Source organism: Lactuca sativa, chromosome 4, assembly GCF_002870075.4.
Source record: "Lactuca sativa cultivar Salinas chromosome 4, Lsat_Salinas_v11, whole genome shotgun sequence".
Lineage (NCBI taxonomy): Eukaryota > Viridiplantae > Streptophyta > Magnoliopsida > Asterales > Asteraceae > Lactuca > Lactuca sativa.
The window spans coordinates 251,548,578-251,572,523 of record NC_056626.2 but is presented as its reverse complement, the minus strand read 5'-3'; the positions used below and the strand labels follow the sequence as shown (position 1 = coordinate 251,572,523).

Genomic DNA, 23,946 nt, shown 5'->3' with positions numbered 1-23,946 from the left:
TGATCTTCATGCAGTTTCTCGATATCATCAGCAATGAGAGGTGCTTGACGTTGTTCATCTTGTCCCATGAGAGTTGCAGCAAAATCTCTTACAGTTTGTCTAACAGGAACATGTAGACCTTCTTTTATGGATCTCTAGATAGCTTCACCTTTTTCTTTTCCAAGTAGGAACCTTTTCATTCTGACTTTCTAGTGATCATACTCTTCAATAACTACCAATGGGGCACGAGAAAGGGCAACCCATGCTATTTTCTATTTGTATTAAATAAATTTGTTGAGAATTTGAAGCGGCCATTGATGTTATGATATTAGAGCAGAAGCGGTATATAGAAGAGCTTTTATCCTGATATGATTGACTTATCATTAGACTTAATGGAATAACACTTGTGAATTGGTTTAACTTGGCTATAGCAATTCATAAGCACAAATTGCCTCAACTCTTCCTAGAAATTAAAATGGTTAGAGGAGCTCTTAATACATTTCCTTAATTGAAGTCACAAAATCAATGAAGCATAAAATCTTGTGAAAATCAATTGGCTTTATGTTGTAAGAGTTACCAAGTCCAAAAGATAATCAAATGCTTACATTATCATTATGGAGGAAACATTTCCATGGTCTAAATGAAATGAAAACAAACATATAAACCATTTGTTGCTTACTAATTTGAAGGTCCATTACTTAACCAATAATTAGTCAACAAATACAAGCATTCATTCATCCAAGCTCATGATCAAAGATAAATAAACACAACAAGGTGTTTAACTAGAAAATATTCTCATAAACTTCAAACACAATGTAATGATAAGTCTTCAAAGCAAATAATCATCCATGGGTAAACCCTAATCAACCAAATGAAAGCTTAGCCAAGCATGGAAAAAGTAAAACAAAAACAATATAGTTTAGTGGTACCAAACATTGTCTTAGATGCAAGATGAAAGGAAATTACACTATTCTTCCAAAAATTCTTCAAATCTTCCAAGGCTTTTGAGAGAGAATATGGTGTATATTCTTCAAGTCATCCCCCTCAATAATGGCCCCAATCTCCAGTAAAAGGGCGCTGATTTCCGGATTCAAAATGGTGCCAAAAGCCACCCACCAAACTTCCACAATTAGAGTCAACAAGTCAAACCCGGAATCAGCTCAAAACAATTCACGCGGACTGCGTAAGAGTCCACGCGGACCGCGTGGGTCACGCTGAATGTGAGACTTGGGCCATTAATCATGCATTCTAGCCCAATCTTCAATTCTTCAACTTCAGCCCACAATCATAACTCTTTAAGGCCCATTTGTGCCATTCCAAAGCCTTCTAATGATTGACCTAATACTCCTTAAATTTTCTTGTAGCTCGATTCCCGTCGTCTCATCATCATCCTTGCTCACAAATTAGGTCCTAATTGATTTCTTCTTTATGCAAGCACCAAGCCCAATCGCACCACTCTAAATCCACAAGCAAACCGCAAGCTCTATAGGTCCCGCACCCTTCTAAGCCACCAATAACAAAAAGTATTCGATAAATCCTGGAAATAAGCTCAAAAGACTGGAAAGTACCCGGTAAAGGAGAAAAATAATAAAAAGAGAAAATATGCATGATGATTAACTAAAATGGGATGGTTTTGACTAAAAATAAACTACGGAAAGAAGTAATAAAATGAAGCTATCAAATCACCCCAAGCTTGAACCTTACTTGTCTTCAAGTACGACAAGACTAAAATGAACTTGGGACGAACAACCCTAAAAATAAAAAGAATGGATATAGCCATGTAACCTATTCAATGTTAGTCAACATGGTCAGAATTGATCTCGCTGCTATCTCACAACTTTTTCATCCGATGACAATGGGACCATAAACCACAACCAGGACAACTCCTCTAGGTGAGTAAGGAAGGATGGTCAGTCGCAGCCTAAATGGAACATGCATACAATGAATAACATCTGTAGTAGGGAGAAAACAATTGGATTGGCTCGGGTGGAGCTCTTCTTTAAGTGCACACTCTGATCTCACGTCTGCCGGTTTCTCTCATGTGTAACTAGGTTTAATCGCTCGGGCACCATTGTAGGAATCGGCTCACTTAGAGTTGGCCCAAACCTCCCGTAGTATCCAACTCGACAGTCTCCCTAACATCACCAATTTGCGAAAAACAACTCAATCTATATACAATAAAACAGGCCTATACAAATGAATATCAAACGCCGGGTGACCGAGATGTTGGAAAATTTGTTCAATAATTGAACCAGCCACCTATCTAAGATAGTTGCAACTGAAAATTTGCATGCCACATTTTTTATTATTTTTTATTTTTTTATTTTTTTTCAAACACATACTTGAAGGGAATGTATTAACAATCGAAATTTTTAACAAGAAAACCCTTTGATTCAAAATTTGGTTCCCACAACTGTGTAAGTGGAACCGAAAGGGTAGTAATATAATCCGAATGATCTAAGTGTGAAAATGACCATGTGTGGAGCATAAAGATGTAATGTAAGCTCCTTTTTAAACTTGTGGTTTTTTCAAAAATGATGAAAATGTCCAAATGTGGACTAAAAGACTCTCTAAAATCCTAAGGAAATCACAAAAAGATATGGTGATGTAAAGAGGCCGGATATGGATTCTACTCGGGGACAAGAACCAGTGCTTCATCCTAACGATTCTAACATAATCAGGTGTGATCCTCTTGGCAGTAGTGACCGCAAGGCTAAGACATCCATTGCTATAGTATATCATACAGTCGTTAGTATTGTATGCATAATTCTTCATGAAAACTACCTGGCCATGATCAGCTACCCCTTTAAGCTACCAGCATCTGATCCCAAGTATGAAATCCCAAACTGCAGCTAGTGGTCCCGGTTCGATGGATGAGATAGCAACAAGATCCTGGACCAATAGTGAACCTGTTCCGTGGAATCCAAGAGAGGTGAGGATAAACAGATTACAAAAATGTATGAATGCTAATGCCCTAAGCTAAATGCCATGCAAAAATAAAAGATGAAAAAGAAGAAAATAAAATCCTTTTTTTATTTATTGTGAATGCAATTTATACTAAAATGCTATGCAACCTAATTAAAATGCATGATAAATTAAAAAGAAAAAGGAATACCCCAACCCACGCTTAGAAATAGGCATTGTCCTCAATGATTGGGGCGAGGCGACAGTACCTAAACTGGGGGATTGGGAGGAGGATACGGGTATTGGTGTCACACCCCAAAATTAAGAATGGCGGAAACGTTCTGGGGCAGAGGACGTCATGTAAAGTATCACAACACAGTATAACAGTAAACAAGCAAACAACATCATCCATTGCATTAAATATATAATTTTAATACAACCGTGTTCCGTAAAGTTATAGACACCAAAAATGTAAATCAAAATAATAAGATGAGTCTTGAATGTGCTCCATCTTCTCAAAAGCTGGCCTCGGTACCTGTCTACTGATGACCTGAGAATACAAGTTATTTTGAAAGAGTTTATTAGCATTAAAGGTGGTGAGTTCATAAGTATTTTAGTGTTGGTATTTGTATCAAAACGTTTGAACGTGGTTTTAAGTATGAGTATGTAAACATTGGTGATAAAAGTATGTGAATGTTTGTAAGTCTTTGTAAAAGTTTGAAGCTCTCAGAAAAACCTATGTTTTCTATTAAAAGTAGCCTTCTACCAAGGCGTAACTGTTTTGTATGTTCTTTTATTGTAAAAGTGTGTAAATTTCCCTTTGTAACTATCATTGTCAAAATATAGTTTGTACATTAATGTTTATGTGAAATGATCACTGAATATATATGTAAAGGGTAAATTAATGTAGTACTGTAGTGTTGTATTATAGGAACTACTGCTGTACTAACTACCTTAAACCAAATTTATATTAAGGTATTATGTGATTAATTGTACCATACTATCGACTACGTAACACGACAATCTAGGTCGTAATAAGGTATGACGTTTGGCACCCGCAAACCTGCAGGTCCGGCTGTAGCTAGCAGCAAGGTGTAGGATAGTCAATCCAGTATAGATCTATACGCAAACTCACACTCTCCCTCCAAGAGACTCTGGTTACAACTTGGGCCATGACATTGAAGGCATGCTCCGATACAGTGGATCACAATTTTGTTAACGTATTTATGTATATGTATTGTATTATTACTCGTTCTAGTATCGTTGTATATGTTCTCTTTCTAGTATAGTTGTATATGTTCTTCTTCTAGTATAGTTGTATATGTTCTTCTTCTAATGTACTTGTATATGTTCTTCTTCTAGTATAGTTGTATATGTTCTCATAGTAATGTAATGTATATGTTCTCATAGTAATAAGTACTGACTCATGAATGAACTGACTCATTGAACATCTCATTGATCTAGCAATAATATAAGTATTAACCCATGCTACCCATATGGTAACACACTGATGTTGTAACTGGTACGTATGAATATGGAAGAACTTTTATGACTATATATGTACACATGATATATAAGTAATATTGAAACGACCTTCGGACGGATACCCGATATCCCACCAGACCACATCTCAACGGCGAAAAGGAAATATGGCGGGCAGGCCTTCCTAAGCCTTTTAAACGTTGCTTATATAACTATACATACATGGGCATGCAATTTATAAAAGTATAATAGAGTTTAAGTAAAAGTATTTGATAAGTAAAAGAGTTAGTAAAACAGTTTGATGAACAGTTTGAACAATAATAAAATCATTGGTTTTGTAGTTATTAATCACATGTGATTGATGTAATAACTATAAGTATTCAACTTGTATTCCCCCCCCCCATAAAAGCATTTAAAACATTTAATATTATTTCAAAGGTTAATTAAAGGGGTATGAACTCACTTGTAGTGATTGGATTGGATTGAAGTGTCGGATACGGTGCTAGGTGACAAATGAAGACTTGTACACACGCACGAGCGTAGTTATTATATAATGAACATATATATAACTAATTAGCCAAAATATAACTAATAAATTAAGTTGAGACACTCTATAACATGAAAACACTTTGTTTCAAGTGTTAAAGATCACAAGGATTGCATCCAAGTGTTGGTAGGGCAAAGCTAGGGTGTTTGGAGTTCAAGGGTAAACTCCTTTGGAGTTTACGGTTTTAATGACCTTTACCCAAGGAGTTTAAGGCAATAAACTCAAGGGTTTATGGTCGTAAACTCTACTTCTTGTAACCATGTGTTTTTTTGAGGTTTTACAAGTCTTTTGAAGCACTTCTACTTGGTGGTTTGGCCTTTGGAAGGGACTAGGGCAACAAAAACACTCCTTGGAGGAGTTTACGGCCTCATGGAGATTTCCCTTTGGGTTTACTACCATAAAACCTTATGGAAAAGGGTATTGCCATGTTTTCAAGTACTTAACACAACAAGGTAATTGTCTAGGTTAGTTTTTAGGCCTAAGGAAGGAATATGACCCATTTAAACACACTTTAGGGTGTTTACGGTTTTGGGAGATCCCCAAACCGTAAACACCTAAAAATGTTAGTCTTTGGTGTTTTTCAAGGCTTAAACACATCAATGGAAGGTTTAAACATGTCAAGGTAAGGCTTAAACATCAAACTAGGGCTTAGATAAAGACTTAGGCACACTTTGGTGCCATTCGTGGTGTTTACGGCCCAAGAACATTCTTGGACCGTGAACACCTCAAACCTTGTGTTCTTGGCATATTTTCTTGATGTTTAAATGTAATACTAGCTTAATAAGAGTCAAGGATGGAAGTACTTACTATTAGGAAGCTTGATTTGAGCTAGAAGTCCAAGAACACTTAGTGTGTGTTCTTGGTGTTTTTCGAAAATGTTAGAACACTTACAAGTTTGAAGATCTTGAATACGTTTTAGGATGATACTTGAAAGGATATTTTGGAGTTTACTCTTTTGGGATTTTGGGGAGTAAACACAAATGGATAGTCGTGGGGAGTAAACTCATGCTTAAGGCATGAGTTTACGTTTTTGGGATGATTTTTCAACCCAAACATAATAGTTTGGTCGGGAACTTCTAAGACACGAAGTGTTTGCGGTTTTTAAAAATCAAAACCCGAGACGGCACTTTCTTTCACCCTTTCGCTTAAAAATAATATTAAAATAATCAAAAGAACTTTAAATTTCTTAAAAATAAGAAATAATGACATTAACTTATGATAAGAAGTGGTTGACTTTTAGGATTTGACCGAATGGAAATTTCGGGTTGTCACATCATCCCCCTGTTAAAGGGAATTTCGTCCCGAAATTAAAGTCTAAACAAATAAGTAGTTAAAAATAGTTAAGCAAAAAGATGAGGCTATTTCAGTTTCATCTGGTCCTCACGCTCCCAAGTGAATTCCGGTCCTCGCTTTGCGTTCCAGCGAAGCTTCACAATCGGGATACAACTTTGATTCGTTTGCTTGACTTCTCGGTCCATGATCTCTACAGGTTCTTCCACGAAGTTGAGGCACTCGTTGATCTCGTTCTCGTCGAGTGGGGTTACAAGAGTCTCGTCGGACAGACACTTTTTCAAGTTAGAGACGTGGAATGTAGAATGTACGTTACGAAGTTCGTCGGGTAGATTGAGTTTTTAAGCTACAGGGCCGATTCTTGCGAGAATCTCGAAGGGCCCTATATATCTCGGATTAAGCTTCCTACGCTTACCGAAGCGTACTAATCCCTTCCAGGGTGAGACTTTAAGAAGGACTCGGTCTCCCACCTGGAATTCCAAAGGCTTCCTTCGCTTATCAGCGTAGCTTTTCTGTCAGTGTCTAGAGGCTTTCAATCGTTCTCGTATCAGAATGATCTTCTCTGTCGTTTCCCAAATGATTTCCGGGCCTGTGAGAGTACTATCAGAAACTTGCCCCGTAGCTAATTTGGTATCACCCACTTCAGCCCAACACAGAGGGGATCTGCACTTTCGGCCATAGAGGGCTTTGAATGGAGAAGCCTTGATGCTCGTGTGATAACTGTTATTGTAGGAAAACTCGACAAGCGGTAAATGAGTATCCCATGCCTTTCCAAAGTCAATCACACAGGCTCTCAACATATCTTCCAGTTTTTGGATGGTCCTCTCACTTTGCCCGTCGGTTTGTGGATGGTAGGCTATGCTCATGTCCAGCCTTGTTCCCAGGGAACGTTGTAGCGATTTCCAGAATCTTGAGGTGAACCTACTATCTCTATCGAAGATAATGGATATAGGTACACCATGTAGTTGTACGATTTCCCTAATGTATATTCTCGTAAGCTTCTCCATCTTGTCAGTTTCTTTGATAGGCAGGAAGTGTGCAGACTTGGTCAATCTATCGACGATGACCCATATGGTATGAAGTCCACCCGTTGTCTTGGACAACTTGGTTATGAAATCCATAGTGATCCGCTCCCACTTCCATTCTGGAATCTCTGGTTGTTGTAGTAAACCGGAGGGCTTCTGGTACTCAACCTTAACCTTTGCGCAGGTAAGGCATTTACTTACGAAGGTAGCAATCTCTGCTTTCAGGTTAGGCCACCAGTATAACTTTTTGAGGTCCAGATACATTTTATTTGATCCCAGGTGCATGGAATAACGAGTGTTGTGCGCCTCGTTCATGACCAAGTCTCTGAAACCACCTAGCTTCGGGGTCCAGATCCAGTCCATGAAATAATAAGTTCCGCTACCCTTAACCTCTAAGTTCTTATCCATTCCTCTCAGGGATTCACCTGCCACGTTTTCAGGCTTCAAAGCGTCGAGCTGAGCAGTCTTAATTTGTGTAGACAAGTGTGAATTGTGACACCCCGAAATTTCCATTTGTACGAACTTTATCTATTCAATAGAAGCTAGTCCAGTTTCAGTGAATTCCATACTTTTCCGAATAAGTTTGTGTACATTAGGGTTTACGTTTAAGGAGATATCAGGAGAGTGGATACCCCTGGGTTTGTGAAATTTGAGCATTCCAAGTTTCATAATGTTATAGTCCAAACTCCAGAATAAAAATATTTTCTGTCAAAATATTCCAGGACTATAAATAGTTTTCAGAACTAAATTAATTCATTACTTACAATACCAAATAGAGAAAAGCCATATTCTCTCTGACGGATCTTCGGGTTTTCATCCCAGATTGTGAGTCTACTTTACTAAATGTGTTTCAATACTTGTTAGATGCTTTATAACATCAATAACATGTTTAGATTACAAGATCCGGGAGTTTACCGCCCAAGAACGTTCTTGGGGAGTAAACTCCAAAATGGAACTTTAAGGCTTCCTAGTCCCATTCCCTTGATAGACAACTTGTAAAGGACCTTGTGTATGATCTTTAGAGACTAGAAAGCATCCAAAATCAAAAAGTAATAGGAGTTTACGGCCAAGGACTTTTCTTGGGCCGTAAACCCCTTTTCAAGGGCTAAATATGCCCTAAACTACCCCTAAAGCTTAAGGACTTTAACCCTCTTATGCTTGTGACTATTTTAGACATCAAAACACTTCAAAATCATAAGTTTATAGGAGTTTACGGCCAAGAACATTTCTTGGGCCGTAAACCCTTTTTCCAAGGGTTAAAAGCACTCCAAACACCCCTAAGGCCTTAAGACAATTACCATTGAACATCTAAGACTTGAATGGGGAGTAAAAGACATCAAGAACATCCCTTAAAGGGAGTTTACGGCCAAGGAACACCTCTTGGACCGTAAACTCCATGTAAAGGCATAAATGTGTGCCTCTTGTCCCCATTAGCCTTAGATAAAATCATGGAAGCTATCCTTGATGTGCAAGTGCATCAAATGAATTAAAAGCCATCACCCATAGGAGTTTACGGCCGTAAACTCTAGGGTATATGGACTATAGGCCGTAAACTCCCCTATGGAGCATTCTAGGGCCTTAAACTACTTCATGTATTATTCCAACAAAGCTAGGAGTGTTCTAGGATCAAGATAACACTTTAAAACACCCAAAACCACCAAGTAAGGAGTTCACGGCCATAAACCCATGAGTTTACGGCCGTAAACTCCAAAGGGTGGGGTTTGTTGGGTGGTGAACTCTTATACAAGGCCATTTGATGTTTCAAACCCTTTTGCCTTGTCCCGTAGCAACTTAGATGCAACCATTAGGACCTTTGACACTTATGAAAAGTGTTTACATGTTCCTAAGTGTTTTAACTTATTTATTAAGTAATTATTTATCTAATTAGTTATATATATGCTCATTATATGATAACTAGGCTCGTGCGTGTAAACAAGTCTCCGTTTGCCACCTAGCACGGTATCCGACACTACAATTCAAACAGCCCCCCACAAGTGAGTTCATACCCCTTTGAATCAACCTTTGAAATGATTTTAAATGTTTTAAATACTTTATGGAGGGGAATACAATTCAAATACTTATAGTTATTGCTTCAATCACATGTGATTGCATTTAATCACATGTGATTAATAACTAGGAAAACAACGATTTTTACCACTGTTCAAACTGTTTATCAAACTACTTTACTTTGAAATGTTTTACAAACTCTTTTACTATCCAAACTTATTTATAGACTGTGATTCAAACAAATGCTTCTTATACTTAAACTGTTTTATTAACTTATGCTTTCTAATTGTTTTAAAGATTGACATCAAGTCGATCTTTTCTTGAAATAATATTTATGCTTCAAATGTTTTATGAAAACTTATTTTATGCTTTTATATATACAATTGCATGCCCATATATGTATAGATATATAAATAATGTTTAAAGGGCTTAGGAAGGCCATCCGCCCTATTTCCTTTTTCTCGATTTGGATGTGGTCTGGTGGGATTTCGGGTGACCATCCGAAGGTCGTTTCCATATTACTTATATATCATATATACATGTATAGACATAAAAGTACTTCCATATTCATACTTATCAGTACATCAATAGTTAGTTACCATCGGGGTAACACAGGAACATATACAACTATACTAGAAACAAGTACATATACAGCTATACTAGAAACAAGTACATATACAGCTATACTAGAAACAAGTACATATACAGCTATACCAGAACCATGTACATATATAGTTATACTAGAAACATGAACATACACAACTATACTAGAAACATGTACATATACATCTATACTAGAAACATGATATATACAACTATACTAGAACAAGAAACATTACATATACATGAATACGTTAACAATTGTGATCCACCGTGTCGGAACATGCCTTAAATGTCATGGCCTGAGTTGTAGCCAGAATTCTATTGGAGGGAGAGCGTGAGTTTGCATATAGATCTATACTTGATTGACTATCCTACACCTTGCTGCTAGCTACAGCCGGACTTGCAGTTCTGCGGGTGCCAAACATCATTTCTTTTTATTACGACCATTCATTATGTCGTTGTTACCAGTCGATAGCATGGTGCAATTTATCACATTATACCTTAATATAAATCCGGTTTAAGGTAGTAGTTAGTACAGCGGTAGTTCTTATTATACACAACTATAGTACTACCATGATTTACCCATTACATATTTTAGTGATAACCTCACTTAAACATTAATGTACATACTATATTTTATTAAATGATAGTTACACTTGGGAAATTACACACTTTTACAATAAACGAGCATACAAAACAGTTTAGCCTTGGTAGAAGGTTACTTTAATAGAAAATATAGGATTTTCTGAGAGATTCAAACTATTACAAACATTTTCAAACACTTACTTACATTTTACAAACTTATACATTGAGACAGGTTCAAACACTTTTGACAACAAACAATGACACTAAAATACTTATGAACTCACCAGCTTAATGCTGATAAACTCTTTCAAAACAACTTGTATTCTCAGGTCATCAGTAGACAGGTACCGAGGCCAGCTTTTGAGAAGATGGAGTGCATTCAAGACTCATCTCATATTATTTTGTGTTACATTATTTTTGGTGTCTATAACTGTACAGAACACACTTGTATTAGAATTATATATATTTAATACAATGGATGATGTTGTTTGCTTATTTACATTTACTGTGTTGTGATACTATACATGATGTCCTCCGCCCCAGAACGTTTCCGCCGTTCTTGGTTTTGGGGTGTGACATGAATGGACAGTCATAGTCAAAGATTTGAGTCTATGACCAGAATATTCTTTCCGACTTAGGGCGTTAGCTACTACATTGGCTTTACCCAGATGATAACGAATTTCGCATTCGTAGTCAGTGAGTAGCTCGACCCACCATCGTTGTCTCATGTTGAGCTCCTTCTGGTCAAAAATATGTTGCATACTTTTGTGGTCTGTAAAGATAGTGCTCTTTGTACCATAGAGGTAATGTCTCCAGATCTTCAGAGCAAACATAACTGCTCCTAGCTCGAGATTGTGGGTCGTGTATTTGACCTCATGCGTCTTCAGCTGTCTCGAGGCATAGGCGATGACCATACCTCACTGCATCAGAACACACCCGAGCCCTTGATTCGATGCATCACAATAGACTACGAAGTCTTCTATCCCTTCTGGGAGGGATAGTACTGGTGCGGTGCACAACGCTCGTTTGAGCGTTCGGAACGCTCTCTCCTGCTTCTCTTCCCAGTCAAAGGCCACGCCCTTCTGGGTCAGTGTTGTAAGAGGTTTTGCTATGCGGGAGAAGTTCTGAATGAACCTGCGATAGTAGCCAACGAGACCTAGAAATTGACGTATTTCCGTAGGCGTCTTCGGTACTGACAAGTTCTCAATGGCCTTAATTTTGGATGGGTCCACGTGGATTCCTTCTTCGCTAACCACGTGTCCTAAGAATTCGACTCTTCGGATCCAAAATTCACATTTAAAGAACTTCGCATAGAGCTTCTCCGTTCGTAAAGTTCCTAGAACTTGTCGCAGGTGATCGCCATGCTCTTCCTTACTTCGGGAGGAGATCAAGATATCATCGATGAAGACAATGACGAACTGATCCAAGTAAGGTCGGCATACTCTATTCATCAGGTCCATGAAAACTGCAGGCGCATTGGTCAATCCGAATGGCATCACCACGAACTCGTCGTGTCCGTAACGAGTTCGGAAGGCTGTCTTCGGAACATCCTCCTCTAGCACTCGTAACTGGTGATATCCGGATCTTAGATCAATTTTGGAAAAGTAGTTCGCCCCTTGCAGTTGGTCAAATAGATCGTCTATGCGAGGCAGAGGGTATCAATTTTTGACCGTCAGTTTGTTGAGTTCTCTGTAGTCGATACACATACGGAATGATCCATCTTTCTTCTTAACGAACAAGACCGGTGCTCCCCAAGGCGAGAAACTTGGTCTTATAAATCCCTTGCTGAGCAGTTCGTTAAGTTGACCAGATAGTTCCTGCATCTCTGCTGGTGCTAATCGGTAGGGCGACTTGGCTACTAGGGTAGCTCCTGGGACTAGGTCGATTCTGAACTCGACCTGTCGTTGCGGAGGTAATCTTGGTAGCTCTTCTGGGAAGATGTTGGGAAAGTCACTCACTACTGGAATGTTCTTTAGTTCTTTCGTTTCGAGGCTCGTATCGACAACGTGAGCAAGGAATGCATGGTATTCTTTACGTAGATACTTCTGCGCTTTAATACTTGATATAACACGAAGACTCGCATCGGGTTTGTCGCCGTAGACGATAAGAGTTTCATTAGATGGGAGGTTTAGATGGACTGCTTTCTCGTAGCACATGATGTCGGGGCGATGAAGACTCAACCAATCCATGCCGATGATGACGTCGAAGCTTTTAATCGAGACCGACATAAGGTCAATTGGAAATGAATGGTTATCTAGAGTTAGGGTACATCCTAAGTATGTGGTATTTGTGCTTTCTATCTTTCCATCAGCCATTTCTACTGTGAATTGTTCTCTAACTGTGTGTGGTTGTTGTTTAATCATGCGAGCAAATTTATGGTTCACGAAGCTTCGCTCCACTCCACTATCGAATAGAATGCATGCATAGGAGTTATCGAGGAGGAACGTACCAGTCACCACCGTCGGGTCAGCAACTGCTTCCCCATGGCCTATCGCTAGTACCCTCCTTACTCCGCCAACATTCTTTGCTTTGGGGCAGTCCCTCTTATAGTGGCCCGCTTCGTCACATCCATAGCATGTCTGGCTCATGCCAGAGCCGGGGACTTGGGTGATCGGCCTCGCCGGAGATTTACAAAAATGGATTGTGTGCTTTCTTGTTGTATTTAGAGCACTGCATTTCACGGCAGGGGCCGTTGTGGTGGTAGTTGCTTTTGTTGCACTTAGGCAAACTTCCAGCATACTGCCCCACCGGAGCAATAGCAGCAGCAGGGGTTAGTGCGGCATGCACTGCCACAATTTGCTGCTTTTTGGCAGCTCGTTGTTTCTTCTTCTCATCCCAGAACTTCCGCTTAGTGTCAGCAGGGTTGGAGGGTTCCAAGATGGCTAGGGTTGTTGTTGCTGATGGGGCTTTGACTCCGCCGGTTCCCTTGAAGGACTTCAGCTTGCAGTTGATGAAATCCTTGTAGGAACACTCTCTCAAGCGTATAGGGATTTCAAGCAGGAATAGAGTCAACAGGGGTTCCACCTCTGCTGGCATCAGTGGAGTGATACTGAGCCATGGCAGTTGCCACTGCTGCAGCTACGGCAACATTCAGGGCTGCAGTATCGATGACCTGAGGAGGAGGAGGTGGTGGTGGTGCAGGGTTATTCCTGGGAGATTTGTGAGGAGGCATCTTTCAGCTATAAGTTTATAAAGATAAACACAATGGTAAGAATCAATTGTAAGTGGGGTGAGAGTGACACATGGACTAACTAACCATAGCCCAACAGTTGAATGAGTGTTTGAGATCACAACATAGAAGATTAGTAGGAAAACACAAGTGTGCAGATTTCCCACGGATTAGCTAGCTGTCTATTATACTGGTATTACTGATGTAATAAGTTAAGGGAAAATCGACCTAACAGTAGGTCTTACATCATATCATATGGAAAAGTTTGACAGTTCCTAGATTCCTAATTAGAGTACTGAAAGTTAGGAATATTTTACAAACAAGTGCAACTTAGAGCACAGATACTAAAGACTATTCTTTAACCAAAAAAACAAACATGTACTAAACATCTTCTAACAGCGATGGGAATTCATCGGGCGAACCCTGAGGTCTGCCACTTGACGAACCACCTCTTGAAGGTGTCGTTCATGAGCCCTCTGACGAACTCGAAGTTCTATGACTTCGGCTCGGGAGGCAGCCAGCTGTTGCTGCAGGGTCTCATTCGTTCTCCTGGTCCTTTCCATTTCTTCTTCAAGATGGCGGATGCTGACTGTGTTGACACCAGAGTTGGCATCAATCTCCATGACTCGGTCGATGGTTGCTCGACCTTGTTCACTCATGAGCACAAAAGTACCCACTAATTTTAATATTTATAACCTAACAAACTTAGACTAACTATGCACTTATAGGCAGTGTACCTAGTCAGATTACAGTATAGCTTAGGTAAGTCGAGTGTCGATCACAGGGAACGGTGGTGAATTAATTTAGACTATTTGATTATAGGTTACAGGTCACACAAAAAGAATAAAGAAGTAGTTTAATAAATCTCAAACGGACAATTAATTAACAACTCTCAATAAACTAACAGGAAAGCAAATCTCCTCAGATACTTTGATTTAGATAAATTACACCTTAAAAACATAGACAATTGCATACACAAATTCATTTATTCATGTTCACCGACTCCTAAAATGATTAGCTTCGCGTTCAGTATAACTAATCCTTTAGCAAACAAGTCAATTCAAACAGTGATCAGTTGATTAAACTAACATGCTTCCTAGTGTTCAGTTCGTATCAAGCAAGACTTGTAAATATAGTTAATCAAATTGTTCGTTCAATTAACCTATTTTTGATGGTCATCAAACAAGGCTCACACATTAACTTACTTTTTTCCATGTTAATCCTAGTTGCACATTGTGACAACCCGAAACTTCTAACCCATGTAATTGATTTGTGTTTCAGCACCAAAACTTGAGTTCATTGTCTTTTATTAAATCTTGTGATTTCATATGGGTGCTTTAGACTTAGTATAATATAGATATGAGTCTTAGGGAGGGTTGGAGAGTGTTTAGTATCACAAAAATACGGCCAAATCTCACCAAATAAGGTGTGTGTGGCCACACACTTGTATGTGCGGCCACACACCTGTGTGTACAGCCACATTCCAACCGCAAACACCCTCAACCTCACACCCAATTCAATTTATGGATGGATACCCCCCCCCTTCATTCATTCATTTAGATGTTCTCTTCCCTCTCTCTACTTTCTCTCTCTAAATCATCAACCAAGAACACTTGGAAGGCTTCATAATCGTGATCTACTTCATCTTCAAGATAAGTATAGTGGTAAACACTTGAATCCTAAGCTTAACACTCATTATGTTCATCATATTTATCATCCCATGAAGGTGTACGGCCGCACACCTTCATATGGGGGCAGCACACATTCAAAACTCTCAAGTATGAAGAGTATACACTTCAAAAATCAACATATGGACTCAAATGAGGAGTGTACGGCCGCACACTCCTGTGTACGGCCGCACACACCCTCTGTACGGCCACACACTCTTGTGTGATGCCTCACACACACTCCTGGCCGCACTCCCCAGCCGCACACCCATTTTCACGACCATACACCCACTCTAATACCCATATTTGGTCCTAAACTTGCATAAATCATTAAGTTTGGATCATAGGACACTTATTCTTAGTAATTCCAAGCCTTGAGGATGTTTTCCCATCATGTTTAGTCATGAAACACCCTAGTTCTAACTTATTTATGTGTCACCACATGAAAAATAGGGACCATTGGAGTTCAAGGCATCCGGTGACACTCGAACTCTACATTAAGCGGTGAGTTCATACCCCTACCCTTTTTCACTGTTTTCACTGTTTTCAGGGGGGGAACACAAGCAAAGTATAAGAGTTTTCTTGTACTCAAAACTTATTTTCATGTGTGTGTTTCATATTTCATATGCTTTTAATACTGATATACACAACTGATAACCAGTAGAACATGCAGATCACGTAAACATTTATTTGTGAAATGGGTTTTATAAACTGTTATGTTTTATATATTTTACAAATGGTTTTCCATATTTTATCAGTTAAAAGCATGACATCAGAACACATGAACAATACAATTTGTACACTGTCTTGTCCTCGGTAACATTCTACATAGATACGCGAATGGAGGATTATCATATTATTACTAGTAAATTTGTTATTCCTATATGGTTGGAGATACGTCCTCGGCGAACACTCCACAGAGATACGCGAGTGGAGGACTACACCCGTAACCAGAATCTCTGGGATTTAGAGAGCGTGACTTGAGTGTATAGATCTATACGGGGCTGACTACCCCACACCTGGCTGCTAGCTACAGCCGAACCGATATGGTTCAAGGGTGACGGAAGTCATAAGTATGTGGACTACTTATTGCCACTGGTTTAGTCCATCGTATGGTTATGGAACTCACAATTAGGATAACAGAGATTTACTTATAGTAATAACGAACAAATTAATACAACTTTCACATACGATAACCTACATTCAGGAAAGTATGGGACTTTCCTGGGAAACCTTGTACATAACTAGGTCTATCAGGAATACATCTTTTACATATGGTAACAAACATTCAGGCAAGTATGGGACTTTCCTGGGGAAAACATTTACATAACCAGAAAAGATAACAAATCGGATAACTTTACATCTTTCATGATTGATAACACAATTAGGAAAGTATGGGACTTTCCTTGGAATACATCAGTACATAACCAGAACAGTACGTCAAACCAGATAACCTAATGTTATATTTTCACAAAAAGTAAACATGTTTTCAGTGTACAACTCTACTTTACATGTTGACAAACGATAACCAACTTTATTAAGAAAATATGCAATTTTCTTGGTGTACATAACATTTGAGAAACAGAAAGGAAAACTTGAACAATTTCACAAACAAAACCTGCTTATGAACTCACCAGCGTTATGCTGATTTTCAAACCGCTTGTGTTCTTAGGTCAGAGATAGAACAGGTACTCGAAGATTCTTTTGTCAGAAGATGGAGTTTTTCAGAAGACCCGATTGATTTTGTTCTTATATATATTATGTATCATAACTATACAAACTTTACTTTTGAAACAAATGTAAAACTTTTCTTATGTAATGTAATGGTTGTTTTACTTTACTTACCACTACTAGAAAAACAACCTTTTACGATGCTCATTGCGCGTCGTAAAAGGCTCAGACGACGGGCAAATGCGCGTCAAGGAAGGCCCTGTCATAAAGAGAGACGACGGGCTTTTGCGCGTCGTCTATAGACGACGCGCATTTACGACGCACAATTACGACACGCGTTTACGACACGCAATGCGTATCAAGGAAGGCCCTGTCATAAAGGAAGACGACTCGCATTCGCGTGTCGTAACCTTACGACGCGCGTGTTAATGACACGCAATGCGTATCAAGAAAGCCCATGTCAAGAAAGGCCATGTCATAAATGAAGATGACACACATTTTTGCGTATCGTAAATTTAAATGTTTAAAAAAAATTATATATTTTTTAATTTTTAAATTAAATTTGCATTTAATTTCTCATAATAGAAATAAAATACTTTTTTGATAGATTTACTAATTTTCAAATTAAATAACACATTAAAAGTCTCATAATACAAAATAAAATACCATAAACAATAAAGATAATTCATTGCACTAAGGACCATGTTAACAAAAGAATATAACATTATATACCATAAGTACCCTCAAGTAATCAATCTCTTACAATGTTACTAAAAATACCCTCATGTAATCAATGTCTTACAAAGTTAAGACACTAAGTTGGTATGTAATATGGCACTAAGAAGCCCAATAATTGTTTGTGTTTTTCCTGTTCCTGGTGGATCCTACATGGACAAAAGGTAAGAATTAACATTTTCAAAGTATAATGCCTCAATAAGGAAATCAATGGTAAAAGGCAAATCTGAATAAGAACAAACTTTATACATATATACATGGAAGTATTGTAATACACAATAACAACAACAAATACCAAATTACCCTTTGCTTACCTTTTCTTATGGTCACCTCCAAAAGTGAGAATTTGATAAAAGATTTAGGTCACGCATTCTCTCAGCAAGCTCTGTATCCAAAAGTGAGAATTTGATAAAAGATTTAAAAAGTGGGAAAATATCAAGAATATAGAGGATAAGTTCGCATGTCTGGTCATCACAAGTTTCTAGAACCTTCTGGACAACGTAATTTCCAAAAGGATATTTCATCATTGCTTATAGTTTTGTTTTGCATTACAACAAACTTAGTTACCAAAAAGACAATTAACGTGTTTTTTATTTTTACAAAAAAAAAAAGAGAGAGTTGCTGACCTGTAATGGCTCATTTTCATCAGCGGAACCAAGCATTTCGTTTACAAGAAGTTGGCGTTCATCTGGGCTTCCATAAGTTAAGCATTTCTCAACAACATTTGAAGCAAACTTTTGCAGACTCATCTTCACTGTTTCTCCTGCAATCTTGTTGATGATAGCTAATCGCTCATGGCGTTTACCATGTTGTAGGACATGCTAATTATAATCAAACAATAATATTATATCAATTAATTCAATCTCAAATCACAAATAAAAACATATATATATATATATATATATATATATATATATATATATATATTCAAAAGGTGAGTGAGTGAGTACCTGAATAACATAATTTCCATATTGGTCTTGTGCTAGAGTACAAACCGAGTTCATGATTTCATCCATTACAGCTTGTGTATTTCGATCATCACAGTGCTCCAATACCCTCTGTTCATTTCACATATAAGAAGAAGAAGAAAAAAATAGATAATGAAAGTTATTATTTTTTTAAAAAATATATGTTTTACCTGAATGACTCGACATATATATATATATATATATATATATATATATATATATATATAGATATATATTCAAAAGGTGAGTGAGTGAGTACCTGAATAACATAATTTCCATATTGGTCTTGTGCTAGAGTACAAACCGAGTTCATGATTTCATCCATTACAGCTTGTGTATTTCGATCATCACAGTGCTCCAATACCCTCTGTTCATTTCACATATAAGAAGAAGAAGAAAAAAATAGATAATGAAAGTTATTATTTTTTTAAAAAATATATGTTTTACCTGAATGACTCGACATCCATAAGGATGTGATGAAAGAGAAACAACTTGTCTAAAGAAAGAAGAAACTATAAACTGAACACGATCTTGAGGCACACATTCAATACATTTCTGGATTACATGAATACCATTCTGATCACGAACACATTTCATGATTGAACCATCAAGCTCAGCCACCATTTCTGTCTGTTGATCAACTTCAACAACCTCTAATGCCTGAGTATAAATCCATGTTATGAATTATTCATCAATATGGGATGACTGATCTTTAAGAAAGATTATGTGCTTTTTGACAAATAAAAAAAAATCTACCTTCTGAATAACTCTGCAACCATACATTTGAAGGCTAAGAGGCAAAACATGACCAATGAGTTGACCAGCTAACTCCCTTCTTTGACTTTTGGTCCCATGCTCAAAGAACTGAAAGTGTATGTACAAAATGTTTAAGTATACAACACTGTGAAAGAATTAGACATGAAAGGATAATGAATGTACCTTTTGTATGAGATAATTTCCAAACACATCAGTCATCAAACTACGTGTATGAGGGACAATTTCGGGAAATATTATATTCTTTTCTTCAACTGTGGCCGATTCAAGCTTCTGCTGAATAAACCTGCTTCCATATTGATCGGTACTATAACATAAAAGGGAAAAAAGAAAAAGAACAGAGTCAATGACGCATAAGTCATAACTGAATATGAATGAATAAGAGTAAGGCTTAGTTTGCATACCTAAACTCAATCACATGATCCACAACATCAGAGAGTTCAAAAGACTTGTTTTTGTTGTTCTTGAGCTCATCCAACAATGAAGAAACATATCTTCTATCTAAGCTCATATCACCTTCCGGATTCCAAGATCCAGAAACTCCACCCACTGAATTTCTAAAAGCAGGAGCAAATTGTTGTGACAACTGTCTGGATCCAACTGTTGAACGTGTAGAATTTTCAAGTAAGTTTCCGTGATATGGAATGCCATGATTATATGTGGGATTCCCATATAGATGATTTAAGCTTCCAGATCTTCCAAAAAGTGGTGAACTGTATTGTTGGTTATGTTGAGCAAGCAGTGCTTCAAGATACACTTTTTGAAGAGCCTGCATATCTTCATGGCCATGTGAAACAACAAAATTATTACATCCCAAAGGAAGATTAGCTGAGTGTGTGTTGACCATGCATTGACCATGCCGTGAACCCATGATTGGTGAATGAAAGTTAGATATAGGTGGGTAGTTACATCGCCTCAAAAATTGCCCTTTTCCAGCTGTGTTTAAAGCTGAAGCTGAAAATACAAATTAAAGAATGTAAACAGTAATTAAAGGATAAAGTTTATGGATTTATAAAGTCTAACAAATTACCTGAAGCAAGGTGATTAATCGGAGCAGAGTATCTAGCAGGAATCTGACTAGATAAATCCATAAAGTTATCGACTTGATTACATATTCTGGAACTTTCTAAATTTGCAAATTCATACACACTACTAGAAAAACAGCCTTTTACGACGCTCATTGCTATCACTGGTTTCACTACGCTCATTACAACCTTCTTAAACCGAAAAACAAAAAAAGATTTTAAACCAAAAAACATATCTTTTGAATGTCATAATATTTGTTACGAGATTGTATTTGTGTCCATACATTACTTGTAAACGTAAATGTGAAACTCATTAAGCTATTCTGTCTAGATTAAGTCAGAAAGAAACATCCTCTATTAGTCTTACCTTCAAAGAGCAGAAAGACATACAAAGATTGTCATGTCTTCCAGAGAATACAAACTCCTGCATTGCACCAGCAACTATACTTGGTTGAGTGTCACATGCTTGCAACTCAAAATCACAAATCTCACCTGGTCTACACCCTCCCTTATCTACAAGAATCTACCAAAACAAAAACCAACAATCACTACACTACATATATATAAAACATTGATACAAATTTAAATAAATAAATACCTGCAGAAGAAGAGAATGATGCTTCTGGATACTAGAACTGTTTAGACTTTCATTAGGCTTCCCATCAGGGCCATTTTCAGCAGCTTTTTTATTGAGTTCAGCCTGACAAAACCTCCAAAACTTAGTGGTAAAAAGGTGAAATTTTAATGTTATATTTAAATAGAGTGATAAGATATTATTACCTTAACTGCAGTTGCTAACACAGGAGCAAGATGAGTTTGTGCATTCACTTTAAATCCATCATTAACGCCTCGATCCAAGTGAATTGCTAGGGCTGGAATTCGCATTACAGGCTATTCAATTCTAACAAGTTTGTGTGAGTAAGATACAGAATTGCCTTTTCCTTCTTTTATAATCATTCTTCTAGCAATAGTTAAATCACGATCAAACCATGTATGCCATAAGCCACCTCCATAAGTCTGAACACCAACTTCCAAATAACCACCTTTTGATACCTAATTAAGATATATCATATCATATCAGTTCAATCCCCATAGAAGATCCATAACTTTTGTAAAAATCAAAGAAAGGTTACCTTTGAAACAGGCTTCAATTTAAGACAAGCACTGTCAGTATGAGCACCAACTATGTGGAACCCATTTCCAGCAATGTATCTAAAAAACAAGATGAACATTAACAACCATCACAGTGTCAGCATATATGAAAAAAAATCAACACATACTTCTTTCCAATGGAAAACGCAACAATAGTGGAGTAATTTCTTATGAAGAAGTATTTCGTTCTAGGCTGTAAATTCCAATCCCCTTTTTCAAAAATTTGCACATATCAAGCAACTTTCGGTCGCCTCTTCGCTTCGTCAACAAATCAACACAACAAACCAAACAAATCACAAATCAACAGCAAATATTCATTAGCAAACACAAAAACAAAAAAGTCGAAAATAGAAATTAGGTTAAGAGGAGAGGTCATCATTCCAAAAACAGATGGAGAAGAAGAGAATAATCTTCGTACCTGATTTAGGGAATAAAAGAATTTTTAGAGATTGAATGTAAGAGAAAGAAATCTAGGGCATATACATGAAGAAGAAGAGAAAAATCTTCGAACCTGATGCCTCCTCCGCTTTTGCTTTCCGTTTCTTGATGTTTCCGATCATACCTTGAACCTCTGCCTTTCGATCCCAAATCTGACTTGTAACCATCGATTTCTGATCTTCAACCTCTAATTCGAGTCATATAGTTTTGAATCTCAGAAAATTTGCCTTGGTACCTCTTAATTTTTATGAAAGAGGAGACCCAAATCTGAGAGAAAAATGAGGAGTCAATAATTATGGCAAGAGGGATAGAAGAAAAAAAGGAAGGCAGGGTTTTTAATCTTTTAGGATTTCATTTTCCCCCTGGTTATTAAAGGATGGAACGCGCGTTCAAATTAAATTTATAAAGCGACATCCTTAGACGATACGCATCTTATTATAGGTGCCCTCTGTGTTTTTTTTTGGACACTAATTTAAGGGCACGTAATAATACGCGACCTAAATTCTTAAATTTTTTGAAGAGATGACACTTCTTCAATGTCACTCTCTTTTGCGTAACATAAATCAATGAGCGTCGTCGTTTGCGCGTCGTAAGAGGGTCTTTTTCTTGTAGTGTACTATGTATATTGGATTTGATACTCAACGTGGAGTCAACCCCGAAAATGTTTTCGCCTTCGGTTTTCGGGGTGTGACACACATTCGTTATTCCTAGACTTATAATCTCGATGGTCATCAAAATCATAAGAGACAAGCAATCAAGCAGATGTTCATACAACTCAATTTACTTAATTAACAGCAAATAATTATCATTAAGACATGAGGATCTTTTAACAAGCTTTGCAAGATAAATTAAACATAGTTAAACAATTCAATATAGCAATTAGACTAATAATCAAAGCTTCATTCAATCATAAACGCAAAGTAAAAGGTTTTTACACCTAAATCAGAAACTAAACACATAATAGTAACATAATGGAATGCTAAGCATGGTCACGTTAACAACCCATATGATTACCGACATGTATCCGCTCTCCAATCCTTCCGATCTCCGCTCCCGTTAGCTTAACGGCCTTCCGGCCACCTTCTAGACCCTCAGAACGGCTTAACAAAAGTTTAATATCGACTAAATTAAGTTGGAAGTCAAATTCTCCTTCTGGTTAGCTGATAATCGACTTTTATAACCCTTGTAAATGACTTACGTACGCTGGGCGTAAGTCGGATTACGCTGGGCGTAGTGAAGATTTATACGCGATTGAAGTTATCTGATGCCAGCCATTACGCGGAGTGTAATGATATACTACGTTGAACGTAACTTCAATTTGGTCATTACGCTTAGCGTGCGTGCAACTTACGCAGGGCGTAAATGGCTCCTCCAGCATTTTTCCTTTCTTTTAGCTTCTAAGCCCGATTTCTGCTTCAGTCTTTTCTTTTGTGCTTTATCGTCAACGAATAGCTGCAAAACATAATTTAAAGCATTATAAGTACTTTTTAGTTCTAAAAGAGAATAATAAAGGCCAAAATATTAAGATATAACGCATAAATATATATACATAAAAATACACATATCAAAATACCCTACACTTAGCCTTTGCTTGCCCCAAGCAAATTTACTTTTATTTTACCAATATCGTACTAAACAATCCATTTAAAAGTCAACCATTATGTCAAGACCGCAACGCATGCATTTGTGTCTAAAATTTTCCTAAAGTACCCCCCCATACTTTAAATACTCACAATCTTCATCAACATGTAACAGCCCAGATTTCCAGGTATCTTTTATGCTTATGATTTTGGTGTTTTGTGAGGAGACTCGGCGAGTTGGAGCTTAGACTCGTCGAGTAGGATCGCGGTTCTGGACGCGGGTTCGCGCATGGACTCGGCGAGTCCGCACTGTTTATTGAAACCCTAATTTCTCGGGTTTGGGAC

General features: G+C 37.7%; 1 protein-coding gene and 1 pseudogene across 1 annotated transcript; both read right to left on the bottom strand.

Moving 5' to 3' along the window:
• Positions 1–17,990: 17,990 nt before the first annotated feature.
• LOC111920599 (pumilio homolog 4) lies at positions 17,991–20,587 on the bottom strand. The gene is made up of 8 exons (XM_052771115.1): positions 20,437–20,587; positions 19,811–20,360; positions 19,572–19,713; positions 19,389–19,496; positions 19,080–19,292; positions 18,892–18,999; positions 18,287–18,485; positions 17,991–18,193 (listed from the first exon to the last, which is right to left on the bottom strand). Exons 1-8 carry the CDS (start codon positions 20,585–20,587, stop codon positions 17,991–17,993), a joined length of 1,674 nt encoding a protein of 557 aa, XP_052627075.1.
• Positions 20,588–20,768: 181 nt separating this feature from the next.
• On the bottom strand, positions 20,769–22,188 carry LOC111920598 (probable aspartyl aminopeptidase; annotated as a pseudogene).
• Between the last annotated feature and the right edge of the window lie 1,758 nt (positions 22,189–23,946).